At 49.0% G+C, this 21,051-nt stretch overlaps 1 protein-coding gene across 2 annotated transcripts in view; it reads left to right on the forward strand.

Annotated features, from left to right (window-relative positions):
* Positions 1 to 12,580, forward strand: part of KIF24 (kinesin family member 24) — a 62,789-nt gene extending 50,209 nt beyond the window's left edge. For both annotated transcript variants that reach the window (XM_088442395.1, XM_088442396.1), the window contains exons 11-13: positions 2,798 to 5,026; positions 9,583 to 9,676; positions 12,120 to 12,580. In XM_088442395.1, coding sequence (XP_088298521.1) covers positions 2,798 to 5,026; positions 9,583 to 9,676; positions 12,120 to 12,287 — 2,491 coding nt within the window. In that variant the 3' untranslated portion in view covers positions 12,288 to 12,580. The remainder of the gene's footprint in view (positions 1 to 2,797; positions 5,027 to 9,582; positions 9,677 to 12,119) is intronic.
* Positions 12,581 to 21,051: the final 8,471 nt, after the last annotated feature.

The raw sequence follows: 21,051 nt of genomic DNA on the forward strand, positions 1-21,051 counted from the left end.
CATTTGCATTTGGAATCAGTTGCTTTCAATATGAGATCCAAAGAGCTGTCACTATCAGTGAAGCAAGCCATCATTAGGCTGAAAAATCAAAACAAACCAATCAGAGAGATAGCAAAAACATTAGGTGTGGCCAAATCAACTGTTTTGAAACATTCTTAAAAAGAAAGAACGCCCCGGAGAGCTCAGCAACACCAAAAGACCCGGAAGACCACAGAAAAAAACTGTGGTGGATGACAGAAGAATTATTTCCCTGGTGAAGAAAAACCCCATCACAACAAATCAAGAACACTCTCCAGGAGGTAGGTGTATATGTGTCAAAGTCAACAATCAAGAGAAGACTTCACAAGAGTGAATATAGAGGGTTCACCACAAGATGTAAACCACTGGTGAGCCACAAAAACAGGAAGACCAGATTAGAGTTTGCCAAACAACATCTAAAAAAGCCATTACAGTTCTGGAACAACATCCTATGGACAGATGAGACAAAGATCAACTTGTACCAGAGTGATGGGAAGAGAAGAGTATGGAGAAGGAAAGGAACTGCTCATGATCCAAAACATACCACCTCATCAGTGAAGCATGGTGGTGGTAGTGTCATGGCGTGGGCATGTATGGCTGCCAATGGAACTGGTTCCCTTGATTCCCTTGTATTTATTGATGATGTGACTGCTGACAAAAGCAGCAGAATTAATTCTGAAGTGTTTTGGGCAATATTATATGCTCATATTCAGTCAAATGCTTCAGAACTCATTGGACGGCGCTTCACAGTGCAGATGGACAATGACCCGAAGCATAATGCAAAAGCAACCAAAGAGTTTTTTAAGGCTAAAAAGTGGAATGTTATGCAATGGCCAAGTCAATCCCCTGACCTGAATCCGATTGAGCATGCATCACACTTGATGAAGACAAAACTGAAGGGAAAATGCCCCAAGAACAAGCAGGAACTGAAGACATTTGCAGTAGAGGCCTGGCAGAGCATCACCAGGGATGAATCCCAGCGTCTGGTGATGTCTATGCGTTCCAGACTTCAGGCTGTAATTTACTGCAAAGGATTTGCAACAAAGTATTACAAAGTGAAAGTTAGAGTTAGGATTGTTTAGTTTGTCCCATTACTTTTGGCCCCTTAAAAAGTGGGAGGCACATATAGAAACCATTGTAATTCCTACACCGTTCACCTGATTTGGATGTAATTACCCTCAAATTAAATCTGAAAGTCTGCAGTTAATTCACATCATCTTTGTTTCATTTCAAAGCCATTGTGGTGGTGAATAGAGGCCAAAATGTGAAAATTCTGTCAATGCCCCAATATTTATGCACCTGACTGTATATCTCTATCTTTTCTGAATATACACAGCCTGGGCAAAATTTACTAAGCGGGGGTTTGGTGGCGGGTTCTATTCTGTTGTAAACCCCGGGGGTTTGGTGGCGGGTTCTATTCTGTTGTAAACCCCGGCGGTTTGGTGGCGGGTTCTATTCTGTTCTAAACCCTGGGGGTTTGGTGGCGGGTTCTATTCTGTTGTAAACCCCGGGGGTTTGGTGGCGGGTTCTATTCTGTTCTAAACCCGGGGGTTTGGTGGCGGGTTCTATTCTGTTCTAAACCCTGGGGGTTTGGTGGCGGGTTCTATTCTGTTGTAAACCCCGGCGGTTTGGTGGCGGGTTCTATTCTGTTCTAAACCCCGGCGGTTTGGTGGCGGGTTCTATTCTGTTCTAAACCCCGGGGGTTTGGTGGCGGGTTCTATTCTGTTGTAAACCCCGGCGGTTTGGTGGCGGGTTCTATTCTGTTCTAAACCCCGGCGGTTTGGTGGCGGGTTCTATTCTGTTCTAAACCCCGGGGGTTTGGTGGCGGGTTCTATTCTGTTCTAAACCGCGGGGGTTTGGTGGCGGGTTCTATTCTGTTCTAAACCCCGGGGGTTTGGTGGCGGGTTCTATTCTGTTCTAAACCGCGGGGGTTTGGTGGCGGGTTCTATTCTGTTCTAAACCGCGGGGGTTTGGTGGCAGTTTTTCAGCGGTTTCTAAATGACAGCCCTGTTCTACTCTATTCTAAAATGTGTTTTGATGGCAGTTTTGTAGCGGTTTTGGCCTTAGTAAATCTGCAGATAGCAAAAATAGACATAGATACCTGTGTCTGGGATTTATATTAGAGCAGTTAGGATTTGGACACGTATTGATTACGATCTTAAGATATCAAATTATTGCTACTTGTATTGTATTTGCATGTTTTTTTATTGTGATGCTTTTCTAGTTTGAACATTGATCATCAGACTGTTGATATACTGTATGTCTTATTAATACATTTGTTTTATGAAACTGTGGGTACACTGCGCATCTTCTCATTTCACACTGCTCTGTTTTTTAAATATTTGTTCTTTTTGTTTTGGTTTGCCCCCATATTTTGGTTTGCCCCCATATAAACAGCTGCGTGAAGTGACATATTAAATCAGAGGTTTCCTTCTTAGCGCCAAAAGCCACTATCTTGGATTTTGCATTTTAGATGATACGGCTATGGTGAGCGCACTTACTATATGACACTATACGGTGAACAGGGCGTGTATTATGAGTCAAAACTATTGTATACTGCTACTTAGGAACAAACAGTATGAAAAAAAGCGCTGCCAGAGCGCTTTGCGGTGGTGTTCTGGCGTAAATACAAAATCTTTAGGCGCCAACCCACCCTATTGTGCAGCCCTGGAAAAAATAAATTAAATTCACCATTAATTTTACTTTTTTTTTTTCTTTTAGTAGAAATACATTTTAAAAGTTACAGACAAACTTGATGACTTTTCATTGTATGTTCCAGGGTAAAAGAACTGAAAAAGGGACTGAGGTGCGCCACAACCTGCGCTAATCGCAGCCGTTCTGCTTCCGGTTTCTCTCCAAAACGGGTCCAGAATTCTCCTTCTATGCTGGGAGAAAAAATATCGCCAAAAAAAGTAAAATTGGGATTACAACACTCATCCTCCTCCTCCACCACCTCAAGCACCATAAAGCCCAAGTCATATCCATCTGTCTTCCATCCATCTAATATACCCCTGTCTTCCACTCCCAAAATCTGTACGAAACCAAATACTGTGAGAGGGAGCCCTGGCCAAGCCTGGATCGCTCACACCACCCCACTCAAAGGATTCATGAAGATGGGCAATAATGGCAAAAAAAAACCTGAACCTAACCAGGATCAGAATCCCACACCCAGGAATCCTTGTGGTAATAAATCAGAGATGTCAAATGAATTGAGAGAAAATAATTTTAGCCACAATCGTCAAAATTTGCAAAGAGTACAAGCCGTGCAGCCTGTACAGAAGCAAATTGTGTCCAGGACTGGGATATCGCTGGAGAATAGGAATACTAGAGGATGTAGTTCTGGTGATGACCCAGTCCGCAGAAATGCTGGCGGTGATTTGGGGGATCTTCCACAACAGAAGGAAAGGGAAGAACGCCTGAGATTTTACCATCAGCAGTTTCAACACCCACCTATTCTCCATCAGAAACTGCACTATCAGCCGCTCGAAAAGTTTTTGGACCGATATAAGCCCCAAGAGGTTAGAGTTGGCCATATCAGCAGCTCAACTCCACCACAGGAGGGACAGCCACAGGAAGACCCAGATGACAGTGATTTTAGCGAAGACTCCTTCTCTTACGCTTCCAATCAGAAGAAGGGAAGAAAAGAAGAGATGGTCCGTGAAAGGCTTTCGTTCTTTCTTCACCAGGGTTCGTCAAACACGGAGATGAGGAAATGCTCAGGTAGGGGTCAAGGATTGTGCTTCAATCACTCTGAACCACGGGAGTACAAAGACGCGGTGAGCTGTAATTGTGCAAGTGGCTGTGGTTCTGCAGAGAGAATGAGGACAGGACATGGTGACCACACTTTATGGAGTTCCGAAGATGATTCTACCAGTGCACGCGGCTCGTCGGACATCAGCAATACTCCTGAAAAGCCATATTCTTCTCATGAGGACTTACCCAACCAGCTAAAGAAAAAGAATGAGCTTTCTTTCATGTCCAGTACTGTGGAGGACATATCAAGTGATTTTGGTCCATTACCATTACAGGGTGATAGAACTCTTCCTTTACTAGGGTCCCAGACAACAGGAGCCACATTAATCAGCGAGCATACCAGAGAGTCCATGAATAAATCATCGGACTCTGCCTCTGCTTTGATGCCTCCACTCACTGTGTCGCAGCTCCAGGACAACTGGTTCCTGGAGGCTACTACTGACCTTGAACCACATGAGTGTTCTAGATCAGATGATGGAGCAGGAAATACAGCTCCTAAGAAGGTTGTGGCTTTAGAATCTCACCTTGATGACCGGTCTGTTGAAAATAACTTATCGGCACTTGTCAAACAGATGCTTCGGTATAATGAAAGCTTGCATTTTCAGCACTCCCAGCAAAGAGCCAAGGACTGGCCTTCAGAAGCCAGCAATGGCTCCCAGCCATGTTCAGGTGGTTCGCCAAGGTCGAGGCAGAACGGCTCCTTCAGCATCAGTGATTCTTCTTACTTAGATGTTGCTGTTTCCAGATTCGGTGACCAGATCAGTCACTATTATGATGCGGATACTGAAGAAAGCAGCACAAACCCTAAAAATCATGAGACTGCAAATCTGCCTTGGGGTTTGGGTAGGAAGATTTTTGAAGAGTCTGTAGATGCTGTCAAAGACAAACATGACAACAACCTTGGTTTAAATGAGGCCAAGGCCAATGTCTTTAAAACGATAGCTAATAAACAACCCAACCTTATCGGGACTCCTATGGAGAGCGACCGTCATCAACAAGAGTCTCCTGTCGCGGGTACAGATTGCAAATGTTCTGGAGACCTCAAACGGTTGCCTTTCCGAGACCGTGAACTGGAGCATCTCAAAAACAAGCTAATGAAATGTCTATTTCCCAACTGTGGTGTCAAGGATGAGAAGATGCCAAGATGTGTTCAGAGTAAAGAGGAGACAAATCCCAGAACTAAAGTGACCTCTGCCAGTCAGTTACAGTCCACCCACATGACTGGTCATGAAGAGAAAATGCTTGAAAAAGCCCAGTAAGTGGTTGTGGTGTGAGCTTTCTTATTGGTGACTAATGGTTTACCAGTGTTAGATCACTTTATAGCAGGTAGGATATGCCAGTGTTGGATCCCTTATAGCAGGTAGGATATGCCGGTGTTAGCCCTTCTATAGCATGTAGGATATACCAGTGTTATATCCCTAATATAGCAGGTAGGCTATGCCAGGGTTGAATCCCTTACAGCAGGTAGGATATGCCGGTGTTGGATCTCTTATAGCAGGTAGTATATGCCGGTGTTGGATCGCTTATAGCAGGTAGTATATGCCGGTGTTGGATCGCTTATAGCAGGTAGGATATGCCGGTGTTGGATCCCTTATAGCAGGTAGGATATGCCGGTGTTGGATCCCTTATAGCAGGTAGGATATGCCAGTGTTGGATCCCTTATAGCAGGTAGTATATGCCGGTGTTGGATCGCTTATAGCAGGTAGGATATGCCGGTGTTGGATCCCTTATAGCAGGTAGGATATGCCAGTGTTAGTCCTTCTATAGCTGGTAGGTAATGCTGGTGTTAGGCCTTATATAGCTGGGAGGATATGTCAGTGTTAGTCCTCATATAGCAGGTATTATATGCCAGTGTTAGTCCTTATGTAGCAGGTAGGATATGCCAGTGTTGGATCCCTTATAGCAGTAGGATATGCCAGTGTTGGATCCCTTATAGCAGTAGGATATGCCAGTGTTGGATCCCTTATAGCAGGTAGGATATGCCAGTGTTAGTCCTTCTATAGCTGGTAGGATATGCCAGTGTTGGATCCCTTATAGCAGTAGGATATGCCAGTGTTGGATCCCTTATAACAGGTAGGATATGCCAGGGTTAGTCATTCTATAGCAGGTAGGATATGCCAGTGTTGGATCCCTTATAGCAGTAGGATATGCCAGTGTTAGTCCTTCTATAGCAGGTAGGATATGCCAGTGTTGGATCCCTTTATAGCAGGTGGGATATGCCAGTGTTGGATCCCTTATAGCAAGTAGGATATGCCAGTGTTGGATCCCTAAATAGCAGGTAGGATATGCCGGTGTTGGATCGCTTATAGCAGGTAGGATATGCCGGTGTTGGATCCCTTATAGCAGGTAGGATATGCCGGTGTTGGATCCCTTATAGCAGGTAGGATATGCCGGTGTTGGATCCCTTATAGCAGGTAGGATATGCCAGTGTTGGATCCCTTATAGCAGGTAGTATATGCCGGTGTTGGATCGCTTATAGCAGGTAGGATATGCCGGTGTTGGATCCCTTATAGCAGGTAGAATATGCCAGGGTTGAATTCCTTATTTGAATTAGGGTATACCAGAGTCAGCTACTTTTTGGATGTAGGATAGGCTTCCTTATTGGTGGCAGGAAAAGCCAAGGTATGCTTCCTAATTGGATGTAGGGCATACCATAATGGGCATATTTACTGTTGGTAGAGTGCATCAGGGAAGAAATAGTCCTTAGGGCACCCCCGGTCGGGAGATGGTTATTAGTCAGCATAGTGCACGTTCCCTGTCTTATAGTGCCCGCTCTATGTGTGTAGTAACAGTGAGGTTTATATCAGTGCTCTCTCCTAGCATCTTCTCCCCCCTCCATCCTCCTATCATGCCACATGCGTGTTCTGTCTGACACCTGTTTGTCCTATACCTTACCTATTATGGCCCATATTCAATTAGAGCGGACCCGCGATACTTTTTCGCCTCCCCGGACTTTCCGCCTACTTCGCCTGTTTTGCAGACGGAAAAGTATCGCACGCATGCCCGCGTATCGCCGTATTCAATTTGAAAGTACGCGACCCGCCGAAACTTGAACAGGCGGAAAGTACTGTCAGATTTGGGGAAATCAGCCTGACACCCCCCAAATGATGCTCTGACATGGGGGTTCCCTATGGTACCCCCCGATTTGGCTTGCTGAAGGTATTTGCTGTTTTTAAACGGGCTCAATAGCTGCTAAATAGCGTTTTTCTATACGTGGTGCAGAATAGTATTCAGGAGTATTTTTTCCAGAAAATAACTTATCCCAGTATTTTGGGGTACTTGAAAATGGGGGTCAGCATATTTAAGAGTTGCTAAAGTAAAGTTGAAAAAAACGTGAAAAATCCACCTTCCGCAAGCACCTGCAATCACAAAAACACCTGGGGCATACTTGGGGACCCTCCCCAGAGTCAAGTTCTCTAGTTTTTAACTTTGTACCCCAACAATTTTTTTTATGTCCCCAAATTCAAAGTAATATTTTGCGGTGTTCTTACGTGTATTTATTTATTATTTTTTTTTGACAGTTTACCTTTGGGGGACTCTCTGAAGGCTGCACAGGGGTTCCCGCAACGTTGCACCACAAAACCCCAATTCTGCACTTTTTTCCGCCTCCCATTCATAGGCGAAACTTTTCCGCCTAGTACATTGCACTGACTTTCCGCCTAGGCGGAAAGTCTTTCAAATTGAATACGGAGTAAAAGCAAAACAGGCGAAAATGACGTCATCGGCGAAAAGTTTCCGCCAAAAACACGCGAAAATGGCTTTTCGCTCCAAATTGAATACGGTCTTATGTCTGATGTACAGTATTGTTATGCATGCATTAATGATTCCTGTATTTGACCTGTGCTTGCTTCGTAGTTTATAAACCGCTCCTCTATGCCCATCTGTACAGCGCTGCAGAGTTTTGTAGCACTACATGAATAAGAGGGTTTTATAGTTACTCTTTGAGGGACACTTGAGGCATTTGGGTATAGAGTGTGTGGATCCAGGAGTGCCGTCACTAGACGTCTGTAACTCATCCCCCTCTTTGCCATGTGTCTGTCTGGGCTTCTAATATCCTGAATAATATGGAATTAGGATGCCTTATTAGGCTGAATATAAGACAGTCTGAAGGACAGCCCAGTCCTTTTGAAATGAGAAAGGGAGACTTGCAGAACAGCGCCCCCAGGTGGAGACTCTCCTAGTATTCTATAAATGGGCAAATGTAAACCCATCTTCCAGGTAACGGGACTTTAACTCCACCGAATTTACGGCTCAAAAGGAGGCTGCTTTAGGGCGTTTAGCACCAGGCTAAGATCCCAAGGGGCTGTAGAAAAGACATGCAGGGTACACATGTTCTACGTGCTGTATATACATCTAGACTTCCAGTAATAAGGCCTGAATCATTGGCGTCAGCAGCCATACTGTTAAACCTAGCCGTTGTAAATTCAGGACCGTGGCTTTGAAGGCCTGGCCTTGGCTGTTGCTGCTCTGCCATGTTGAGAATACACATGTACCACAACCTCCACAGCCAGTATGGAGCCACAGTAAAACCTTCCCTTTAGTACACTCCGAAGCTTTGACAGTGGAAGCAAGAAGTAATTTATATGAAGGGCCTACCGCACAGATATGGCACCTACCATAAACACATTTGGCTCTTTTGTCTTGGAGCAGAAGTATTACACCTGGGCTGACAATTCCACTGCGACTCCATCTTTCCTCCAACTAAAGACAGACGTACAGGTGGAGGTAACATTCCTGGGTATGAAGATCCTATCTTAGTAAATCTGTCTTCGCTCGCCATAATAGACAGGGCGTTCCTCCCATCGCATGATCCTATGGGATTCTCTCATAGCAAGGGAATGTTAGTGCCCCTTTGCTGATGTAGGTAATGTGACATGACATTGCCTGCCGGGATTTTTACCACCTCTCCTCCTAATAAGTTGTAAATCACTGCTTTTAGTGCCATCGCATTCAAAGGGAATGGTATCGAAATACCGGCGGCTGTTGAATGCAGAAACCTGACAGGAGGATCCTGACGCGGGAAGGTAAGTACCCTACCTTAGTGGTGCCTAGCCCTAACCTCCCTAAGGGGTGCCTAACCCTAATGTCCCCCCGGTGGTGTGTAACCCTAACCTCCACTCTCTGCAGCCTAACCCGAACACTCCTGGGGGGTGTCTAACCCTAATTCCCTCCTCCAGGGGTGCCTAAACCTAACCCCCCCTTCCCCGGGGACATGAGAATACTTACCTGGCCGTGGACGTTTGGTATTCCGGCTGTTCAGGATGTCGACGCCGGTATCCTGATCTCATTCATAATATCTGCGTCGGCATCATGACAGGCTGTGGGATTCCGGCGTCTGTATATGGACGACCAGGATCCGGTCCGCCGGCAATATCACTGCATCCCCATTCAAAGGGAGGGCTAAAGACTCTGCAAACAGCTCCCTCTTCCTCAACGGCTGGCGCCTGCTGTCACCAGTGTTAAATCCTAATTTGTGAAGCCCAAGATATCTATGACCTATCCACAACTCGCAATACCTCCAACCCAGTTGAATGTTATGGAATGATAACAATGGGAGGAGGGTTTACCTACCTGTCTGCCGAGGAGAACGAAATAAGCCCCTGCACTACCAGGGCATGAAACCAGGCTGAGGCTCCTGCTGTCACAGGGTGTAAAGGGGGTGGAGCTACAGGCTTGATTTAAAGCGCCCACGCTCCAGGATCCCCAATGCCTCCAATGTCCCCCAATAGGATGAATGATACATATTATACTGCTCAGGAAGTAAGATGTAATGTATGTATATGCATAAACTTCTTTCTTTCTGTCTGTCAGGCAACTTATTGTACAAGCACATTGTAAAGAGCTAAACGAGGTGTCAGCTCTGTGCGCAGAAGAGGAAACGCTTCTCAGTCACGTGTCTAATGCGGTAAGTACTTACTGGTCTATTACACTCCTGTATATAACTGTAACCCACTGTTGTTCCCTTTATTGCATATATTCTGTATGTGTGTAATTTAGATATTTGGAAATTAAATTGGACTTTATCTGGCTTCTTCTGTCAGTGCGCTGGAGGGTGTGCCGCCCACTAGCCTGCCATTATATTGTATGTAACATGGCCAAGATAGGGCTGTATTATTCCCATGTATTTTATATGCATATAATGCATTGGGACTGTGAGGGGATAAATCTGTGTAGTGTTGGGGAATTGGTGGGAGGGCTGTAACTAGGGTGGTGCGACGTGCCACGACACAGGGCACCGCAGGGCAGGGGTTGCTGTTCGGGCCTGCCAATTTTCTGTTTATAAACATTCTCACTGGTAGATGCCTCTTCTTTTATCCCTGGCATCTCCTGGCCTCCCCTATCTCTTCCCTGGCGTCCTCCGCCAGCACCTTGAGTCACATCCTCTTTAATTTAACTCACACATTTCAAACTACTGTCATATCTGGGACTCGAGCCTATCACCTCTCATATGGCCCTTTTTCAGGCACCAATGCACTTACTGGCCCACGGCACCAAAAAGTCTAGTTACGGCTCTGATTGGTGGGGCGAAACTAGACATTTAGTAATGGATGGTCCCAGTGCCAACCCAACCCCTTGCCAGAACTTATGTTTCCTTCAGTGGTACAAGTGTAAAATATCCGTCAAGGGCACTGTTTGCGCACACCTTCGGTGCGTGTCCAAAAAAGTAGGTGTTGCTGCGCGTCACGAAGGGCGTGGTCACTCAAAATGAAGGCGTGTCATCATGACACTCCGCCCAGTTCTTATCACCATGGGAGCATTCCTCTACATTGTGTTCCAAATACATCTTACCTGTATGGTGGTTTCTCTGCAACGTGGAACCTCCTGAAGAAACTGATCGTCCATGGGCAGATCGTGTCTCTTTAGTTGGTATTCACTATTCATGTAGGAGATCACATGGTCCAGATGATGCCTGTTTGTGTAGAAATATAACCAATGTCATCATAATACAACAAAGGTTCAGCCAGACGTGCCCTGTGTATCTCCTCCACCCTCCTGCCCCTTGTGTCTCTCCAACCTCCTTTACAGCCTCCTGCCCCATTTTTCCAGATTCCTACCTCCCGCCAGGTCACTCCAGCCTCCTGCCCATGTCTCTCAGCCTCAATTCTTTCCCTGTATCCTTCAGCCTCCCCCGTGTGTCACTCAGCCAGCCTCCCCCCGTGTGTCACTCAGCCAGCCTCCCCCCGTGTGTCACTCAGCCAGCCTCCCCCCGTGTGTCACTCAGCCAGCCTCCCCCAGCATTTCTAATCCTCTGTCTCTGCAGCCACCAGCCGAGCGTAGCGCACACTTACCATCTCCTGCTGCTCGGCTTCTCTTGCAGTGCTGCTCGTGCCCAGTCCTCTCCTCTGCGCTTCGGTTCTTCACAAGTTCTCTTGAAGGAAGGAATACAGAAAGAGCGTGGCGTCACGTCATCACATCGCGTGAGGCCTGATGAACTGATAGACATAACTGATAGTGTTAGTCCTCTCGAGTCTTACTGGACCGCCCGCAGTGGCGGCCGCGGATGGTGCTTTAAATTTGTGGCAGGCTGGCTAATGGGTGGTCCGGGGCTCCCCTTTCCCTTCAGAACCCAATTCAAGGTTCTCACGCTCGCTTACAAAGCCCTCACCCATTCCTCTCCCATTTACATCTCTGATCTCATCTCCCTTCACTCTCCTGTCCGTCCTCTTCGATCAACAAATGCATGCCGCCTCTCATGCCAACTGATTACTTCCCCCGCCTCCAAGATTTTGCCCGCGCTGCTCCCCACCTTTGGAACACTCTCCCTCTCCCCATCAGACTCTCCACCTCTCTACAATCCTTCAAACGGGCTCTCAAGACTTCATCATAGCCTTCCAGCTCTCATCCTAACCCGCTGCTCCATGCTCCTTCCTCCCTGCCTACCCCATCTGTGTCACTCCTGTTTACTGCCCCTCCCCTTTAGAATGTAAGCTCTTGCGAGCAGGGCCCTCTACCCTCTTGTGCTTCTTCCTACCCCTGTGGGTTTCTCTAGTAGTTACCGTGATCAGTGTGGCGTGCACACACCGCGGCGTGGAGTCTGCCATGGCCACCAGGAACGGTGTGCTCACAATACCTTCATATGAGAATACGGTCTTATTTAGGACATTTTAATGAAGCGAACAGTCTGCTTCTACAAGTCTCCTGCTTTGCGCCCTGCGCCCATCTTAGCCGCGTGGCTCCGGCCACCTTGGACTATACACTATTTAGCGTAATTGGTCCTAATTATAAGGTAGTGTGCCTTTACATGAAGTACTAGTAAGCCTTACAGCTGTGAGCCTCAGTTTACACCCAGACACAGCATTTGGCGATTGCAGAACAGTCTGATGTTTCCTCTCTTCTCTTGTGTACAGGATTTTCCAGAATATGTAAAGAAGCTGGATGAGATCCTGCTCCTGAAGTGCAGACACGTAGAGAGCCTGCGGGCCCAGCTGCAGATATTCCTGGGTTACTCGTCCGCTCGCTCCTCTGTGCATGAAAGATATCAGCAGGAGGTGATAGACTGTCTCTGCTGCTCTTAGTCAGTCTCTTCCCAAATAAACCTCAGTTGCAGACCCCAAAGTTGCTGGACGAGAACATTGAAAACCACAACGGCCTCACTGGACTCTCACGCACCAGTCTCTCCCTGCAAATGTTATGCGAACGAGTGGAAAAACATGCAACAGGCGGTCAGTGGGTACACGGTTGAGCTCCATAACCTCAGCATCCAGTTGAAGGCTCTTTATCTGGAGAGATGACCGGCCGAAAGCTACTATGCCTCGAGTTTATTACAGAATAATGTACAATAAAGCAGCACTGCAGTAAGATCTATTACCACCCACCTCACTGCAGTTGATTTTGTTGGGGCTTCTTTGTTTAGGGTTAGCGGTAAGCAAAGGCTTGTGCCTATGACTGGTCATCCCGCTCATCCCCCGGATTCCCACCCAGTAATGGTGGATGTATGTAGCCACCAGCTAGAGGTCACCCTTCTCCTAGACATAGTGGTTCCATCTAGCGGCTAATGCTCTCGCTTTCCGACACACTCTGTTGTTGTACGCTACATCAGTCGTCCTCAGGACACATAATGACAGTCCAGGTTTTCGGATATCCATGCTTGAGCACAGAAGGATAAATCTAAATGACTGAGTTCAGTCAGCTGTGCTCAAGCATGGATCTACTTAGAACAGTGTTGGCCAACCTTGACACTCCAGCTGTTGTGGAACTATATATCCCAGCATGCCCTGCCACAGTTTTAGCATGCCCTAATAGCAAAACTGTAGCAGTGCATGCTGGGTTATGTAGTTCCATAACAGCTGGAGTGTCAAGGTTAGCCAACACTGACTTAGGCCCTGATTCAGAGCCGCTCGTAAGCGGCAGCTCGTTCGTTCTGACCGATGTTCGCACATCTGTGCATACGTACGGATTTTAATACGCATGCGCGAACCAGTCAGTGCGGCCGAAAATCGTTTGTTCGCTATATAGCGAATGCCTGCTATTTTGAGTGACAGAATGAGGCGTATGTGGGTGGTAACAGGGGAAGGTGCTTGAAAACGGGGAGTGGAATTCGAACGCAGGCGTGCTTAAAGGTCAAAACGGGCGTTTTAAGGGAGTGCATAATTAATACAGCAGCGTCATTGACCACGTCACTTGTTTTTTTTTTACTCAGAACTGCTCGCAAAATAGCGGTTGAAAAAACCAGCCACAAGAATAGCGAGCAGTTCATACGCTGTTCGATGTACTCGATTAATCTAATAAATAGCGGACATGACGTATGGTGCGAGCGGCCAGGGGGCGTATTTTTCAAAATTACAACCACAAGTTTTGCTCGCTCGTTCAGACTTAGAGGCGTGAACAGACCGCAATTAGCGAACGGTTCATTTGAATAGCCACCCCTTGTTTTAGAACGAACGACCGCAAATAGCGAGCGGCTCTGAATGAGGGCCTTAGAACCTCGACTATGCTGGGTACACTTTAAAACAGTGGTTCTCAAGCTCGGTCCTCAGGTCACCTTTTCCAGGTCACCCAGCAGGTGCACAGGTGTACTCTTTACTCACTGACACATTTTAAAAGATCCACAGATGGAGCTAATTATTTCACTTCACTCCTCCCGTGATTCTGTGAGGAGACCTGGAAAACATGCACTGTTTGGGGTCCTGAGGACCGAGTTTGAGAGCCTGTGCTCTAGATTATCAGCTCGGTCCACACAGGTTACTGGTGATGTGCAATTTAATGTATCAAGAGCCGTATTTCTCTACTCCAGTCCTCCATGAACCCTAACACATACTTAAAAAATATATAGAAAAAACACCAGCGCTTCAAAAATTATTCAGGCAGCAAGGAACTACATAGGAGAAGTCTCTATTCCTCCAAAAAGTCACATACACATATAGAGATAACAAGAGATATGGTAAGAACTTACCTTTGTTATCTCTGTTTCTACGAAGTCCATAGGGTCCACAGGTTGACCTTGGGGGTTATAGCTGGAACAGGATCCATGGGCACCACACAGTTAAGCTTTTAGCTCCCAGGATGCACTTGGGTCCTCCTCTATACCCCGCCCCCGAGCCACAGGCACCTCAGTTGGTAAGCAGCCTAGGCCGGAGGAGAATATGGAACAGAGAGAAGGAAGACTGGAACACACAAGAAACCATACTCACAGCAATAGGAGACGGAAAACCGGTGACCAGCCACACAGCCCATTTGAAGCCAGGTGCGTCAGGGCGGGTGCCCTGTGGTCCCTATGGACTTCGTAGAAACAGAGATAACAAAGGTAAGTTCTTACCATATCTCTTGTTTTCTACTTCAGGGTCCATAGGGGGTCCACAGGGTTGACCTTGGGGATGTCCCAAAGCAGTACAACTAAGGGCGGGGACGCTCCTGTGCTGAAAGGAGTACCCGGCGCCCAAAGGATGCATCCTGAGAGGCAAAGGTGTCAAACGCATAGAACCTCAAAAACGTTTGAATTGAAGACCAAGTGGCCGCCCTACACAGCTGAACAGCAGAAGCGCCACGTCTAGCAGCCCAAGAGGGACCCACAGAACGAGTGGAATGAGCCTTAACAGAGGCTGGCACAGGTAAGCCCCCCTGTGCATAAGCCTCACAAATAACGGAACGAAGCCAACGGGCTAACGTTTGTTTGTTGGCAGGCCAACCCCTCTTGTGAAAACCAAAGATGATAAACAAGGAATCAGACTTCCTAACCGAAGCCGTCCGGTCTACATAAATTCTAAGCGCCCGGACCACATCTAAGGAAGTCTCACCAGCTGAAAGATCAGGGGACTGAAAAGCTGGCACAACAAGTTCCTGATTAATATGGAACTTCGAGACCACTTTGGGCAAAAACTCAGGACGAGTGCGGAGCACCGCTCTGTCCAGGTGAAAAATCAGGAAAGGAGGGCGACAGGAAAGCGCCCCCAATTCAGACACCCTCCTGGCCGAAGCAATTGCCAGGAGAAAAACCGTCTTAAATGTCAGCCACTTGAGCTCCACCACCTCAAGAGGCTCAAACGGAGGACCCTGCAGGACCCGTAGCACCACCGCCAAGTCCCAAGGAGCCACAGGAGGCACAAAGGGAGGCTGGATCCTGAGAACACCCTGGAAAAAGGTGTGAACGTCTGGTAGTATTGCAATCCGCCGTTGAAACCACACGGACAAGGCGGACACATGAACCTTCAGAGATGCAAGGCGTAAGCCGAGATCCAATCCTGACTGAAGAAATTCCAAGATCCTAGAAACTCGGAACACCTGAGGATCATAAAGTCTGGACTCACACCACTGAAAGTAAGTGTGCCACACTCTGTGATAAATCCGTGCTGAAGCAGGCTTGCGTGCCCTGAGCATCGTACCAATAACCGAACTGGAGAAGCCCCGAGACCTCAAGACGGCTGTCTCAAGAGCCACGCCGTCAAAGACAGCCGACCCAGATCCGGGTAAAGGCAGGGCCCCTGAGACAACAGGTCCCGACGTTGAGGAAGAAGGTACGGAGCGTCGATGGAGAGGCTCCTCAGATCGGAGTACCAAGGACGTCTGGGCCACGCCGGAGCTACCAGCACGAGCATGCCGCCGTCCTGCTTGAATTTCCGCAGAACCCGAGGAAGCCGGGATATCGGAGGAAACAGATACGCCAGATGAAACGTCCATGTCACCGACAGCGCGTCCACCAGACTTGCACCTGCGTCTCTTGTCCTTGACCCGTAAACGGGCAACTTGTGATTGTGACGGGAGGCCATCAAGTCCAGCTCCGGCAGTCCCCACCTGTCCACGAGTAGCTGAAACACCGCTGGGTGAAGCGACCATTCCCCGGGATGCACGTCGTGACGGCTGAGGAAGTCCGCCTCCCAATTGAGGACTCCGGGGATGAAGACCGCCGAGATCGCTGGAATGTGACCCTCCGCCCAAGACAGGATACGAGACACCTCCGACATCGCTGCCTGACTGCGAGTTCCGCCTTGGTGATTGATATACGCCACCGTGGTGGCGTTGTCTGACTGCACCTGTACCGCCCTTCTGTGAAGAGCGGGGCCGGACGACGGCAGGGCCCTGTATACTGCCCGCAGTTCCAGGATGTTGATGGGGAGAAGTGCTTCTTCCGCTGACCAACGACCCTGAAGCGACAAAGAGCCGGTCACTGCCCCCCAACCCCGGAGACTGGCATCAGTCGTGAGCAGGACCCAGTCCGTGATCCAAAATGGGCGCCCCTCGACCAGATGAGCTGTCTGAAGCCACCAAGCCAAAGATAGCCGAACGTCCGGAGACAACACCAGCACCTGAGAGCGGATCCGGTGAGGTAACCCGTTCCATTCTGATAGAATCAGCCCCTGCAGGGGCCGGGAATGGAACTGGGCAAATTCCACCATGTCGAATGTCGACACCATGGACCCCAGAACTCTCATAGCCGAATGGACCGACAGGCGGCAACGGCTCAGGCAACTGCGTATCCGCAGCTGTAGTGAGGCGACCTTCTCCGGAGTCAGGAAGATCCTTTGCTGACGCGAATCCAGCAGGGCTCCCAAATGAACCATCTGCTGTGATGGAATCAGAGAGGACTTTTTCCAATTTATCAACCACCCGTGTGCTTGCAGGCAAGCGATCGTCAGGTGGAGATGTTGAAGCAGTACCTCCGGGGAGCTCGCCAGCAACAGGAGGTCGTCCAGGTACGGCAGCAGCCGTACATTCTGGTTCCGAAGATGTGCGGCCATGACCGCCATAATCTTCGTGAACACCCTCGGTGCCGTGGAGAGACCAAAGGGTAGCGCCCGGAACTGATAGTGGTGTTGAAGGATAGCGAACCTCAGATACCGCTGGTGTGAAGATGCTATCGGAACATGGAGGTAGGCGTCCTGGATGTCCAGGGACACCATGTAATCCCCCGGTGCCATCGCCAGAATGATGGAACGTAACGTTTCCATCCTGAACTTGGGAACTCTGAGGAATTTGTTCAGAGACTTCAAGTTGAGGATAGGGCGATGAGAACCATTGGGTTTCTGCACCAGAAACAGAGACGAATAATACCCCGTCCCTCGTTGTGATAGAGGAACGGGAACAATGACCCCTGCTTTCAGCAAGGACTCTATAGCCTCCTGAACCTGTAACGCCTTGGTCTTGTTCTGAGAAGGACTTGTGCAGAAAAACTGGTGGGGTGGTCTGTGCCGAAAAGACAGGGCGTACCCCTGGGAGACCACTTCTCGAACCCAGGCATCCGTGGTGGTATTGTGCCAGCACTGGGCAAATAGAAGTCGGCCTCCCACTCTGAGGTCCCCCAGAGGGAGGCCTGTCCCATCAGGCCGCAGGTTTATCTTCCTGCTTGGAAGAAGGGCGCCGAGCACTCCAGGCTTGCTTCTTGGGTTTAGAGGCCGTCTTACTCGCAGACTGTCTCGGGAAGGACTGACCTTTCGCCTTACCCTGAACCCGAAAGGAACGAAAAGCCGAACTCCGAACCTTAGCAGGCAGTGCCGCCGAAGGGAGGAAGGCCGACTTGGATTTAGCCAGGGTGTCCACTATTTTGTCCAAGTCCGGACCAAATAGTAATTCCCCATTGAAAGGTAAGGCCTCCAGACCTTTCTTTGAATCAGAGTCCGCTCTCCAGGACCGCAACCATAAGGATCGGCGGGCAGACACCGCTGCAGCCGATACCCGCGAGGTCAGCAGACTAGCATCTAAAGAAGCTTCTCCAATGTAAGAAGCGGCGTCCCTCATTTGTCCCAACAGCGCCCGCTGGACATCCGGAGCGTCGTCCGGGAAGGTATCTTCCAATGCATTGGCCCACCCCTGAATGGCCTTGGCCACCCAGGAAATGGCCATGGACGGTCGGGCCACCGCCCCGGAGAGGGAGTAAATAGACTTTAAGCAAGTCTCAACTTTCCTGTCCGTGGGATCCTTCAGCGAGGATATCGACGGTAATGGTAAGGTGGCGCCCCGAGTTAAACGGGTGACATGGGAATCCACCGCCGGTGGAGTTTCCCATTTTTTACAATGTGCCTCAGGGAAGGGGTAATTAGAAGCCAACCGCTTCTGAGGAAGGAATCTCTTACTGGGCGCCTGCCAAGCTACCGCCATATGATCCGTCAACTGATCAGACAGGGGAAACACCGCAGAAGCCACCTTAGTTTTTTTGAAACTAGGAAACTTCGACCTAGGAACCGGTGCCTCATCCTCTATAAGAAGAATAGCTTGCACCGCCCTAACTAGTGCTCGCACATTAATGGACGACTTGGTATTCATTTCCTGGACCGAGGCGTCCGAGTCAGTGTCATCAGGGACCTCCCCATCATCTGAGGAACCCTCTGAGTCCGATACCTGAGCAGCCCGTGTCATGAGTGGGCGTTTAGAAATCCTAGAAGGCATGTCAGTCTGCAACATTGACTGAAAAGCCGAGGAAGCGGCCGCCAAATTTTGCACGGAGTTGGAGAGCACATCCACCCATGGTGGAGGCGTCGCCATAGGGGCCTGAAAAGGTACCACAGGCTGCTGCGGCACAGGGGAAGCCTGTATATACATAGGCAACCCCGCATAGGGACCAACTGATTGAGACCCAGGAGGACTCCGCAATAACTGCGGGACACCCGGGGAATGGGGGATGGTCGGCCGGGGCACCGCCCTAGTAGGGAGAGCAGTCGGGACCGACAGACGGTCCGCAATAGACACCAGCACTTGAGAAAACATCGCCCACGGTGGTTCCTGCGCCAGAGAAGGTCTGGATGGGCCAGGAGCCACCTGGCATCGACTACACAGGCCATCCTGTGACAAATCCTCCCTATCTACTCCTGCAGAACAGCGTCCGCAGGAGGCCAACACCGGAGCCACTGAGCGCTCAACCTCCTCGTCTGACATGACAGAATATATTATATATCTGGCACCAGGGTAGAAGTAAAACGCACTCACCGGTGTGCTGAACAACAGCCCACAATATGGCACTGAGTAGCACACAACTGTATGTGACGGACCTCACAAATACGTGATCTATATAAGTGAGGTCAGTAGAAACGCCCCTCCCCCACACACCTGCAGGGCTTGTAGGAGAAGTAAAGGGATAGGTATAAGCTGACAGTAAGCGGAAAATAAGCACAGACAGGCAGCACTAGCAAAAAGTCACATACCATGCAGGAAGATATACTCACTGCACCTTTACACTACAATCAACCTGCCCAGATTCAGTGTCTGGGAGGGCTATAGTGCTGTGTACGCTGTCCTTAATCAGGGGAGAGGTACACAGGGGGACCGGTCCGCGTGCTCCCTGAGATCTGCGCTGCCACTGGGAAAATGGCCGCTGGAGACCTCAGAGGAGGAGTGGCCGAGGAATCTGCAGCTCAGCGACGCCAGACTGCGTGCTGAAAGGCGCGCTGAGCTGAGGGGAGGAGCCGCTGACAGGGAAGGCTTCCTCCCCTGGCTGGCCATAACCCCAGGGATGCTGGCTTCCCGCTTGCCGGTTATCCCTGGTGGTCTAGTGGTCCCACGGGATATGGGGGGGGCCCGCCGCCACTGCCAGCAGCCTCCGGTCTGTCCCCAGGACCGGAGGCTAAAGGACTGCATTTAAGGCATTCCGCGCGCTGCCGCTAGCCAGCGACGCGCGGCTTACCTGCATCCCCGGCGACTCCGGCAGCAGTCCTGGGAGGTAGACAGAGTCCGGCTAGTACGGACTCTGCCCTCCCTCCGCGATCCCCAGATCAGTACTGGCGTCGCGGCGCCAGTCGGGGATCAGAGCGGCAGCGTGGCCGTCTGTAGTAAAAAGATTAAAAATAAATAAAATTTAACTTAAAATAAAAAGCTTCTGGGGGCTGCTCCTGCAGCCCCCCTGCGCGGTGACCGACTCCGGCCGGGCACCAGCTTACACTGAGGTGCCTGTGGCTCGGGGGCGGGGTATAGAGGAGGACCCAAGTGCATCCTGGGAGCTAAAAGCTTAACTGTGTGGTGCCCATGGATCCTGTTCCAGCTATAACCCCCAAAGTCAACCCTGTGGACCCCCTATGGACCCTGAAGTAGAAATAATTCTTGCGCCACTAAATGGGGTCAACAAGTGTTCCTTTATATAATATCAGGAATAAGTCCGATAAAATCAGTCACTAATGTTCCTTGTATAATTCTACTTTCTCAGATCTTCTTAAGCCCCAGGATAACACTTTCATGAATATTTCCAAAGACCATGTGAACGAGAAGAAATAGAATTTCTATATGGTGAAGTACTTCCAAAAAAGCTTTATTACAACATCAACATATAAAAACATATAAAAACACAATCCACAGGATAGGGTAAAAAATAGCCGTGTACCGTGTTGTAGGGGTGTAGTCTCCTAACACCCAAGCAAGCATAAGATGGTGAAACCCCACTGGTCTCCCGGGAATGACTCGTGGACTTGCTTCAGGCTTGGAGACGTCCCCCCACGGTCCCAGTCACACACCAACGCGTTTCGACTCACCAATGGTAAGAGTCTTCCTCAGGGTCTGTGTGTAATGTATGTCCCCTCCTTATATCCCCCTTACTGGCTTCTTATTGGTAGGACAATAACGTTTCAGTTATTCTCTAATTCAATATATCAAGCCAATCCTTTTCCTTTATCCACTAGATCCTTTATTAGTAAACCTATATGTATTCATTTAAACATGATAAAACACATCATTTGATGTATAATCCGCAAATATGCCTAATTGCGTTCCACAGCCGGAACGCATAGTACTTCCTGTTTCCTAATTCCCCATCATTCACTGACTTCCGGTCCGGACGTCATGTGAGATCATAACGTGTAGTCACTTTCAGGTAACCATAGTTGCGGCATCAACATCCTGACGCCGCCCCACCTCCTCTCCTATTGT

This window comes from Taudactylus pleione, unplaced genomic scaffold, assembly GCF_031769625.1.
Source record: "Taudactylus pleione unplaced genomic scaffold, aTauple2 ptg000311l, whole genome shotgun sequence".
NCBI classification, from domain to species: Eukaryota; Metazoa; Chordata; class Amphibia; order Anura; family Myobatrachidae; genus Taudactylus; species Taudactylus pleione.